This window comes from Balaenoptera ricei, chromosome 16, assembly GCF_028023285.1.
Source record: "Balaenoptera ricei isolate mBalRic1 chromosome 16, mBalRic1.hap2, whole genome shotgun sequence".
Taxonomy (NCBI): domain Eukaryota; kingdom Metazoa; phylum Chordata; class Mammalia; order Artiodactyla; family Balaenopteridae; genus Balaenoptera; species Balaenoptera ricei.
This window is the reverse complement of record NC_082654.1, coordinates 17,767,590-17,780,083: the sequence shown is the minus strand read 5'-3', so window position 1 is coordinate 17,780,083 and position 12,494 is coordinate 17,767,590. Positions and strand designations below refer to the sequence as shown.

Genomic DNA, 12,494 nt, shown 5'->3' with positions numbered 1-12,494 from the left:
AGCCGCCACACTTTAGTAGCTGCTTCTGGAATATGGCATTTCATTAGTCTTTTAGATGTGAACTAAACAGTGTATTCCCGTTAGGCCACTTCAGTCATAAAATCACTGCCCTATGGTATGGATTAAAACCAGTGCACACATATATGTCACACTATATATATGGAAGTATTTAAAAGTTAATTACGGATAACACAACATGATTTCTAATGTCCCATGCAAACTTAAGATTCAACAGTTCTACAAATGAAGGGTCCTAATAAGTGTACTGCTTTCCAGCACAACTTGTCGTTTTTAAGCCTCCTCTTTCTGGAAACCCCTCTGAATCCCCCAGGCCACATTAGTGCCCTTCCCTCACCTGTGCCCTCCTAGAACATAAGTCGCCTCATGGCAACTTAGTCCAGGGAACATACCATAAGGATTCCAAACTTTGTAAAATGGCATCCTTTTTGACTTACCCACATGGAACTGCATTATTTCCCAAACTTCAGTGATCAGAGTAGTACATCACAATTTTTTTTTTTTTTTGGTCCTCTCTGCCTAATATCTCCACTGCTATTTTTCTTTAAATTGGCACACTTTTTTTTTTTTATAAAGTTTATTAATTTATTTTTTGGCTGCGTTGGGTCTTCGTTGCTGTGTGTGGGCTTTCTCTGGTTGTGGCGAGCGGGGGCTACTCTTCGTTGCGGTTCACGGGCTTCTCAGTGCAGTGGCTTCTCTTTTGCGGAGCACAGGCTCTAGGAGCACGGGCTTCAGTAGTTGTGGCATGCAGGCTCAGTAGTTGTGGCACGCGAGCTCTGGAGCGCAGGCTCAGTAGTTGTGGCACACAGGCTTAGTTGCTCCGCAGCACGTGGGATCTTCCAGGGCCAGGGCTCGAACCCGTGTCCCCTGCATTGGCAGGCGGATTCTTAACCACTGCACCACCAGGGAAGCCCCTAAATTGGCACACTTTTGTTTTAAACTTAAATATATTCTTTAGCTTTATCCCACAGAGTATTATCCATGAAATCATGGTTCGAATGTGTTGGTTATGCATTTTTTCACGTTAAAGTAAATGCATAATTAAATATTTTTAATATAATGTTGAGTGTTAACAAATATTTTAAATTAAAAGTAATCATTTCTGTGTTGCCTAGAATCAGTTCCCGCCCCTTCAGCGGTCCGCACACGGTACCGTGGGAACCTTCGCCGTGCTGTACTCGTGGGGTTCCTGCCCATCTCCCCACTAGACCGTGAGTCCCTGGAGGGGAGGACTGGCTTTCATCTTTGTAGCACTGTGTCAGTAAGCCTGGTGCCTGGTGCATAATATGCATTCAATAAATGTTTGATGAATGAATGTCTCTCTCGCTATCACAAGTGAAATACCATTAGCAAATAGAAACATTTGCTATTTTCTCTCACTTTGATTTCCAACCTCTGAGAACTTAAGCACTCAGACATGGTCTCAAAACATAATGAAGCACCAAAACATGTAGAAGTGAAGTGATGCCAGTTTTTCTACCTCCTAAAAGTTTTTTAAATGACTGACTATTTTCATTTCATTCCCCTAATGTTAAAGGTGGAACGGGGTAGGGATGGGGGTGTAAAACGGTTTTACATTTACCTGACACAAGGCTCGAGGAAAATATAAAGAACTTTAAGAGGGAGTTTCCAAGTAGAAAATGGTGATTGCAAAAGGCAGTGATCAAATTATCATCTCAGTTTCCCAGAGGAAGGACAAAATGTGAATTCAAAGACCATGTTACTCTTTCCTAAGTAACACCCTTGGAGACATAGGAGGTCCTTGTGGCCTGCAGTCTCTGTACTCATGCAGGGTCCTCCTGGGATCATGTGTGCTCTTCAGTCTCTGCCCCGCTGAGGAACTAGGCATCCCTGATTCCGAAGTTAAAGTGCTTTACCCATTTTAGTGTGGGCTATCCCCTCCCACCCCAACTCCCACCCTACTAGTTCTGTGCCGTACTTGTCTGCTTTATTCTGTCACACCCGAAAGCCTTTATGCTCCTTGACGGCAGGGACTAAAACTTTCTGCTTTAGACCCCCTGTGCCTCGCTAGTTCCTTGGACAGAATGGACACTCAGGAAGTATTTGAATGAATAAATGAATGAATGAGTGAATGAATGAACGAACGAGCGAACAAACAAGCAAACAAAAGAACAGGTGAGCCACGACATTTTGGTTTATAATAAACCTTGCCGACTTAACCCCCTGCATTTTAGTAAAGATCTGGAAGGAAACACATTTAAGAGAAAAACTTTCTAATGTCTGGAAGCATGCCTGTAGATGTCAGGATTAGTCTCATTATTTTGAGCAAGCTTTTACTTTTAACCTCCTTTAAACAAAATTTGATGATTCAATCTTTAAAAAATAATCAATCTTAATCTCAGAAAGCAAATGTTCCACAGTAGATCAGTAGACTAAAACTTATAAATTAATGTTCCACTGAGTTCAGTTACATAGGAAATGTAACACATGAAATGTTTTTGAGGTTTGTCTCTCCATTGGTCTCCAGAAATGAAAAGCTGGGACTTAGAGAAATATTTATCTTAGCATAGTACCTACCTTGAACTTTTCTGCATGGTATTTACTGATATAATGTCAGATTGAAGCATTAGCATTTAATTACATAAAGCCTTTTAAAAGTTAAAGATTTCTAATTTGGGGGTTGATTGATTCTGTAAGCATTAGCTATATACATATTGAGTAGAAAAAAAGGGGCATAAGTACTTATATTAAAAACATCTAATTTTCTTAAGCCTTTAAAAAATATACTTTTTAAATGTTTAAGGTGAAAAAGATAAACTATCTTGTTGGTTTATTTGCATTGGTTTTGCTTATTTCCCACAATTGCTAAGGTTGTTTTGTTCATAAAAAGGGAAGTGGTACTAACCTCAAGAGCAATTGCCAGGCTCGATTTGGGACATTGCAAACTCTCTCTAGCTTTACTTTAAACACACATTTGCAAATATGGCGCCAGTTTATTCTGGACAGTTCCTCCCTACACTGTTTAGCATCTTTGGCAGGCTTATTCCAGGCAAGGCACAGAGCTTGAGGCAGAGGGGAAGAACACTGAGGATGCATTGTGTGCCCACTGGGCAAGCGTGTCACCTACCCACAGCCCTGGAGTGGAGCGCCCACGGTGTGAAGTTGGGAAAACTTACTCCTCTGGGAGCCCTCTCACTGCACACAGGGCCCGTCCACTGAGATTAACGATGGTCACTCAAATAGAAAGCAGAAGAGGCTAAAATTATGTTTCTGATCATTTTTGCTGCCTTCTGAAAAGTTTGATTAGAAGTACGAAGTGTTATGCAAGATTCGTTAAGTACTATATTACTCTACTTAACATTGTACAAAATGCTCTATGGAGGAATTTGTACAGAAAGAGCCTCTTCCCTCTACGTGCCTCTAGTGAGTTCTGTTTATTGAGCATTTCATGTCTAGCGAAAAGTATAAGTTAAGGAAAATGATTATGTGTACTCAAATGAGCACATCTAGGGAAATTCAGATTATCTCAAATTCAGAAGTATTATCTCAAATTCAGAAGTATTATCTCAAGATCAGTATCTCCACCAGGGCTGTTTATCTTCTTCTATTTTCTATAAAGTGGGGTATGTTTATTGCTTATTTGACTGGAGGCTGGGGGCCTTCAATAACAATTGCAGCTGGTTCGGAGGACCCAAAAGCACAGCCCTCTGTAGTCTTTTCCTCCAACCCATGAGATTTAGGGATGTTTTATCATTTCTGTAGTACAGACATTTTTCCTGAGCCTGATTTACATGCATTTGGAGACTAACCTCAGTGAAATAGCTTCAGATATCAGGGTGTGTTCAGTATTGACAGCAAATAAATGGTTTGCATTCTCTGTTTTACACTATTGAAAATAAAACACCTTAATAATGAAGAAACATGGGATTGTTGAAATGAATTTGCTCATCAGTATATTTGTTTTAGTCAAAAATAAAACTACTGGGACTTCCCCAGTGGTCCAGTGGTTAAGACTCCAAGCTTCCACTACAGGGGGCTTGGGTTCGATCCCTGGTCAGGGAACTCAGATTCCGCATGCCTCACAGCGAGGCCAAAAGATAAAAAATAAAATAAAATAAAAATAAAACTGTTAACCATAAACTAAGAAAGCCTCTGCACAACCTTCCTCCATCATTTCCTCGGTCAGATTCTATTTTCTTAGTTTTCTTAATTTGGGCTGTCTCCAAGAAGGAAAAATAATCATCATCGCTCTGTCAGTGCGCACTCTGGAATTTGTTTAAGCAGAGAGTCAGGTCACAGCACCACGGACCGTGCTTTTTTCTGCTGAGGAATTGTATTTTCCTGAGTTTGTACTGAACCGCATGAACAAATCATTAAGTGACACAAGTGAACGGGAAGAGAGAAGTATTCAAAAATTCTTTGACCTCTGCTACAAGGGTGGCTGACAGAAGACACTAGCTTTAATTGTTTGGTTCTCTCTTGCCAGTTTTTGTTTCAGTAAAACATTCCATGATCTCGAGGCAAAAGGTGATCGGGAAGGCAACATTTTGATTCTAATGGCTATATCTATTTTTCTTTATTCAGAATGATCAAAAATATTTTCATAGGTAAAATCAGATAGCATTTACACACATATCATTCTACAGTTTAGCAGAAAGAGCCATGTTAATTAGTACTGCTTAGGAAATGGAATTTAAACACAAGCCTGCAGATCTTTTACTTGTCTTTTGTTCTTTTTTTTTTAAAGGAAGAATATTTGATGATATATCCACTCCCAACAGAGAAATGAGTGGGCTCAAGCAGGTTTACTGGTTTAGTTTGTTTATTGCTTTGTTTCCTAACAAGAAAATAAAATAGTTACCTGATTTTTTTTTACCTGTATTAGTATATGTGTATCTGTTTTAAACTCTCTTTCTTTACCCTGCAGAAAGGTATCGCTAGTACACTCTGATTTTTGTCTACTTTCATTCTTTTTAAAATAACATCCAGGGTTGTGCATTCCCATTTTAACATAAGAGGATTCATTTGCTTTGGAAGGGAAGCTTCCAGCAGCATTGAAGATACATAAGCTAATATATTTAGCAAGTAATGTCAGAGAAACCTTAAAGCTGGTGTCTATCACATTTTACTGTTAGTAAGAACTGTCAGAATTCCTATTCTCAAGAGCAGTGTTCGAGATATTTAAAAATTGAAAATAAAAAAACAGAATCCTAGCTGTGGCATGGTGCCCTAGATGGGATAGTCACCCCCAGTCAGTGACTATGTGGTTTATCAAACCTTGAGATTAGCCTAATATGCCACTGGATCTACCAAACACTGTATACTGTCTCAGCCCACAGAGTGCGCCTTACCCTCATCTGACTGTTGCCTTCCTGCATAGGGAGCCTTACCCCGGTTTTTGCTTACACTAGCAGAACACCACTATGTTTATTGAAAACTACAGATGTAAATTCTTTGTGATGAAACCAAGATGGGAAAAAAGAATTCTAACTTCAGTTTTTTTTTTAAGTTTAATAATTTATTGTGTTCCGTTAAGACAACACAGAACTATTGCTTAGCAACACTGGATTAGGCAGAAAATAATTTAAGCTCCCAAATGAGAAACATTTGTAATCGAATATGCTCTAACACTTGCTTTACCACATGGCTTAACACCCTTTTGCTCACACATGGTTAAACACATGTTTGAACTGATGTTTTAACACCCGTCTCACACATCTTTACGCCCTTTGTTCACATATGCTTAAACACATGCTTTGACACTCTCTGAGCTCTCACTGTTGAACACAGGCAGAGTATTGTCTTGGGTCTCATGTTCTAAAGTTTCATTGGTTCGTAGCCTTCAGCCAAAGACTGGTGCCCGGTAAAGTCACAGCTCTTTCTACAAGATGACGTCTACTATTGTGTGCCTTCAGTCTGTCTGGAGAAGAGAATTCCTCATGGAGGTAACCACTGCCATGGTCCTTCGTGTCTACCACACCCCCGAGTGGTGGCCTTTTCGAATATTTCAGCCCAAGGGTGTGACATGTCACAAAGTATTGTTTTTCGCCCTGGCCAGTCTACTTGTATTTTCCCAAACTACCACACTCTAAAGTCTTACTCATGGCCAGATGTAGAATTTAGCTGAGTTTTTTCTCTTACATCTTACTTGGCAGTTTCAGCAGAGCTGAAAATATATGTACAGGAATGGGGTATTTGTGTTGCAGAAATCTGAATATAAATGGAAAATTTGTGACCTCGCCTTGCTTACATGAGTCTGATTGCTTGGATCCTCTCTCTTCTTTTTGTTTGTGGCGTCTGCCATCCTCTTAGGCAAGGTGACTGCCTCCTCGTCACTCTGACCCCCTAGACCTGCCATTGGTGGATTCATAAAAGGTTGTCTCTTCCTCCTAAAATTATAGGATTCTATATGTAACAGTGGTTTAGAGTGTGGGCTTCTGAGCCAGACTGCTTGAGTTTGAGTCAGCTTAGGTTTCCTCATCTGAAAAATGGGAATAGTGACAGTACCTACTTTATTGAGTTGTTGTAAGGATTAAATGATACAACACTTATAAATCACTGTGTACGTCCAGCACATAGTAAGTGCTTAAAAAATTACTATTTAATTACTCTTAATTTAAGTAGAATAAAAGAGTGACAATAACCTAAATCTAAGCTGTGCTCTACAGTTTACAAATCCATATCTTTCTACGTTCCTATCAGAACATTGAGAGGGATGTAAGCATATCCCCATTCCAGAGAGAGGCAAACTAAGAACAGACATCTTAAGAACTCTGCCAGAAATTGCATAGCCAGCAGGTAGTGAGCTTGACTGCTGGTCCCCTGACATCTACAGGCAGTGTTTTTCCTACCATGTTACAAGACTAAGTCCTGTTACATGTACAAGGAAGTACCAGAAATGGCTCTTTCTATCAAAGAGCTTGCAGAGGAGGAAAGATACTGACAAATGAAAAGTAACTTCCATTTATTGAGAAATAGTTATGAGCCAGCCTATACTAGGCACTTTTTAGTAAATTGTCTCTCTTAATCTTTACAGTAACCAGTTTGACAGATGAGGAAACTAAGGTCTAAAAAGCATAATGAACATACCCAGAGTCAAAGAACTAATAAGTAACAGAACTAGAGCAAGCCTGATTCCAAATAAAACCCATGCTTTTTATCCATTACTCATATTGGCTCTCAACCAATAACAATAAATGAGTTCATAGACAAACTACAGCTATTGTATAAGTCAATTTTGGATGAAGTATAGTCTTCCCCTAATAATTCCTGGTTATGCTGCTGTGTGATTGTTTGTTTCTTTGTTTTTTTAACATTATAGAATGGATAACATAACAAGAAATAAAAGTTATGGGTGTTGTATGAAAACATTTGTAAATTAAATCCACATTTAGTCTGTTCCCCCACCTTGATGAAATTCAGGCCTATAAAGTGTGCTGCCTGGCTAAATCTTCATGGAAATGTTCTTTTACAAGTAACCTGTTCTCATAATTATCTGAATATAAGAATCATTTAAATTCCATGGCTTTCAGGTCCCAAAGAAGGTTAATGGATGTTAAATTAAATTATTTGAAAATAAACTCTACTTCATTGACTGGATCCTAGAAGGTCAATATTTAGGAAATTGTATGAAGAATGACACCCTTGAGTTTGGTGAGTTGGAAGGGCAGTTTTCATAATTGTATATTAATAACTCAAGCTATCTTCTTAGCTGTCTTTAAGGATAACTTAAAGGTGATTGGAATCGTTGAACTAACTTTCCATGTGAAATTGGTTTGGACCCAGATGCAAAGACTAACAATCAGACCATTTAAACACAGAACAGGACCAGCCAGGAATAGCAACACTTGGATGCCTGACTCATAGATGTAAGCAAGAATTAGTGATTACTGCAAATGGCTGGAAGATCCCAGAGGAAAATTTGGGAGGCTCTTCATTCCCTTTTGCCCTGTACACAGAATTCTTAGTACAAATACCTGGCAACATCAAAATACAGGTGCAGATTTGGAATACATAAAGCCTTACTTTGGTTTCTTTGTGTTTTAACTGAATTTCACTCTGTTGAGGTTCAAGATCAAATACTCCCATTTTAATGTAACATTTGCCAAATTTCCAAACCTCTAAGCACAAAATCCTCAGCCCTCATTTTTTTTGCTTGCCTGGAAATCTAGGTAGCACTGAGCCAAAAGTAGAAGTTATGAAGTGAGATTATACTTGATTAGGAACAAAAAAAGTCCTATGTCCAGAAATGCAGATGTGTACAGCAGTCCTAGGGGAATGTTGGTATTTGATCTCCAAGTCTTAAAGGTTCATGTTCCCAAGGTTAAGAGTTGCAGAGAGCCAACTTTTATTTGTAACTAATGCTGAAATTACTCTGGAGATTCTAGAAGTATTACATTACAAATCACTCAGCTTTGGAAATCCTACAGCTCGTGAGTTACAAATATCACTGTGTGAGAGAAAGGGGCAATAAGTGAAGGACATCATTCATAAACTTAATTTATACCGTAGCAGCATGATCATGAATATACTGTATGAGAGTTTTCTTCTCAGTGAGAAAAGGAAAAGGGAGTATATGAAGTCCATGAGTCAAGACCCCAACTAAAAGAACCAGGAAGTAAAGGCCTCCTTGTCTGGGGGAATTTGAGTGGGGTAAGGGGGCACAGTCAACTTCGGCTGCAATATCCTCCTTTTTCTAATATCTAACTTCATGACCTGGGGTGAGTTGCTTATTTATTGAGTAAGGCTTCCATTTTGGTGAAAGTTAAAGCCTAGGTATTTACAGAATAATATCCTTCAACAAGCATGGCACCAATGGCCATCTATGAAAAAGATACACATAACAGTTCACCTCAAGGGGAGAACTTTAGTGGAACCAAATTCAGTATTAAAATCAAGAATAGTTAAAGGCATTAATATGTCACACAGCTGCCTGGGGTTTTCTTTACCCTTAATAAACTGTATTCCTATAATAGGCACTTGGTACTCTCTGGTGTTAACTAGTTGGACTTGCTTTTTGGCTAGACCTTTCTTATTTTAAACTAAGTAGTGATCTGGTTCTTTGAATTTTCAATGACTTTAAGCCCAACAACAAAGCAAAGATGGATAAATCTGTGTCTTGGTTACAGGAGTAAGCTATTATAGGCAAAATTATACCTTTTACACTTTTCACCAATAATATCTACTACTGGATGTGTTTGTTTTCATTGTGAGGTTAATCTGCCCTTGCTATGAAATGTTTTTCTTTAAGAATTAAATCCATTAAATCATCACACTTTGGGAAGAGTTTTTAGAGTGATCTGAATGCGTGACCTTAAAAATAGGGCTAGAATTTGGAATATAACGCATAACATATATAATTAATGTACAACATGTAAATGTGTGATATATCTTAAGGGGACAATATATAGGTAAAATATCAGAAAATAAAACACCCCATACATATCACCTACATCACACTAATAAATTCAAATTCAGGTTGTACCATTTGAACAACTGCCACTTCACTCATCCTCACTAATGATATTTTTCAGATCGTAGATTTTGATAGATGCACTGTGGAGTGTAGAAATAATCATCATTTAGGTAGCTGAAAAATAGCTTGCCAAAACTGATATAATGAAAGTTATTCAGGATGTTCTGTCAAAATCCTTTCCAATTAGTGTTGAGGTCTTAAAGGGCCAGACAGCTTTTTATTAATATGTTCGTTTTATTCATGTATTTTTGATATATGCATAGCATGACTACCTAATACATCTCATGATATTGCATAATTACGGTGCTTTTAATTTGTTATACCCCAGTCTATTCTCCAGTCTTATTTAAAATTCTAAATTACTTCATAATTTCATAACTAATAACTCATTAGGAAGCCGTGCCATGTACTTAAGGTTACCTCTAAGGCAGTCCATACTTAACAATAAACTAGAGAAGTTCCTCACTACTTGACTGTCAGTGACCAGTTTAAATATTTAAAGTTATCATCTGACCCTTTGTCCAACCACTTTTAGAAAATGAAATAGTTTGTGTATAAAATGTAGGAAAGGGAAGTCCTTTCACATAGTCTTTTCCAAAATGAAGAAAACTAGCTGTCAGTAATCAAATACTTAGATAATACTCATATATATATATATATATATATATATATGACACCATGCTGATATTATTTTTAAAGATTAAAGGGCCCATTTTTTCATTTTCTTTTTTCTTGTTATTTTTTGACAAGACATAGAAATTTAAGTATGTCATTCTACAGTGATCAAATTCAGATTTGTTGCCAATCACCATAATAATTTTACATTCCTGTCTGTCTCTCTGTTATATCTTAAAAAGACAGCTTTTGACTTGTTTCTGTTCCCCTCCAAATGACGAGAAATTGAGACTATTGTTTTTAATGCCTTGCTTTCTTTACCTCGATAAATGCACAGTTAAAAATTATAATGGTTCAACCCCTTGCTTATTGAGGTGTGTCTTCCCTACATTATTTAGACCTTGTCTCACGATCTAATAAGTAGCTGAATGATGTTAAAAGTAATCCAGCATAATGCTATGCTATAGTGATGTGATTTAACTAATGTTTATTCAGTATCTATGTGATAAAAATAGTGCTAGGTTCAGTAGGGATGCAAACATGGGGAGATGTGGAAGATACTTCATATGAGGCAATGAGATAATTAGGGTCTATTTTCTGATGCTTGTCTTGGTCAGAGTTCTTAGATTCAGGAGGACAGAATCATCTATCTAATTTAAGCAGAAAGAGATTTATTAGAATAGCGTATAGAGTCCTTAGGAAAGCCGGTGAAGCTCTTTTGGATGCTACAGAGCAGCAGAAGAGACGAATCGGACTCTCCTGGGACTGCTCACTGCTGCAGTCTTACCCCGAATGGCACCCAGGATACAGGAACCGGACTCCACAATCTCTACCAAAGCTGTCCCAGAAGGGCCAAATGCAACCTCCTCTCCTATACACACGCACACACACACACACACACACACACACACACACACACACACACACATTTACCAGAAGTGCCTGTTTCCTCCCATGCAAGTGCCTCATATTGCTCACATTCCCTTGCCAAGTCTTGCCCAGACATCTGCCTTGCAGAACCTGGGTGATACCCGGAACCTGGTTGGTTGCAAGAGAATCTCAAAAATGTAGTTTTTAGGTTTCTAGCCTTCCCAGTCAAAGAAAGCTGTTAAAAGGGATCCGGAAATGTATGGAATGAGCCAATGCACAGTATCCCCCAGGGATGCTGTGAAATAGTGATTCTCAAATTGTATTGCAAGGAATCCTAAAATTTTGCTTATGCACGTAAAGGTTGCCAAGGAGGAAGCAGAGACCAGACAAGCAGGATTCTATCTGGAGCAGCTCCATGTTAATCTGATCTTCTGTTGGGCGTGTCAATAATCCTTGAAGAAAAGTTTTATCAAAAAAAAAAAAAAAAAAGTTTTTTTTTTCCAAGTTTCAAAACCATTGCTAACCTGCAAATACAGGCATACCTCAGAGATACTGTAGGTTCAGTTCCAGACCACTGCAATAAAGCGAGTCACACGAATTTTTTGGTTTCCAAATGCACATAAAAATTACATTTACACTATTCTGCAGTCTCTTCAGTGTGCAGTAGCATTTATGTCTTTTAAAAAATGTACATATTTAATTAAAAAATACTTCATTTGCTGAAACATGCTAACCATTGTCTGAGCCTTCAGCGAGTCGTAGTAGTAACCTCAAAGATCACTGATCACAGATCGCTACAACAAATATAATAAAATGAAAAAGCTTGAAGTATTGCAAGAATTACCAAAATGGGACACAGAAACATGAAGTGAGCAAAAGCTGTTGAAAAATGGCACCAGTAGACTTGCTTGACACAGGGTTGCCACGAATCTTCAAATTGTAAAAAACACAATATCCGTGAAGCACAAAAAAATGAGGTGTACCTATACGCCTCAATCTTCTGTCTACTGCTTTTCTTGTTAGGCAAGGTGTCACAAATACAGCCTAGCATTTCTTTCCATCGCAAGCTTTTTAACAGACCATCCTCACTTTCTTAGGGAATATTTGAAAATAATTACAAATTATACTCTTCTCTCACGTGTCTCGTTAGGGAAAGTGCTACTAACAGGCCCATTGGTATTCGGGTTTTTAAGGGGAAGTCACCACCTCCTGAGAACATCTCAGAACACCTCAGTGGTGGAGGGCTACCCGTCCTCATAGCCTTAGGGATGAAGAGACTGGACACGTTTAACTACTCTTCAGCTACTTTGTTTCATTTGACTTCAAAAACAAAATTAGCAGTAACAGGAGACTGGTTCCATGGGTTAAATTAATCAACGTGTGCTAATTAAATAACCGTTGTGCCTCTGCCATTGATGCCTGTTTCATTTGGTGGAGAGCTCTTAGTAAGTCTTAACCGACTTTGTTCTCTGTACTTTTAATATTTTGTCATTCGAACTAAACTGAAGGAAGACAGTCTGTAGTTTAAGCTGAAAAGAGAGCTATTACTTCACAT

General features: G+C 38.3%; 1 protein-coding gene across 14 annotated transcripts in view; it reads left to right on the top strand.

The window, feature by feature from the left end:
- VTI1A (vesicle transport through interaction with t-SNAREs 1A) overlaps window positions 1–12,494 on the top strand; it is a 415,946-nt gene that overhangs the window by 227,544 nt on the left and 175,908 nt on the right. For 4 of the 14 annotated variants that reach the window (XM_059899426.1, XM_059899423.1, XM_059899422.1 and 1 more), the window contains one exon: window positions 1,134–1,229. The exons of 8 other annotated variants lie outside the window; for them this stretch is intronic. In XM_059899426.1, coding sequence (XP_059755409.1) covers window positions 1,134–1,229 — 96 coding nt within the window. Of the gene's footprint in view, window positions 1–1,133; window positions 1,230–12,494 lie in introns of those variants that run through there. 2 more of the 14 variants (XM_059899436.1, XM_059899432.1) reach the window with 1 other exon arrangement.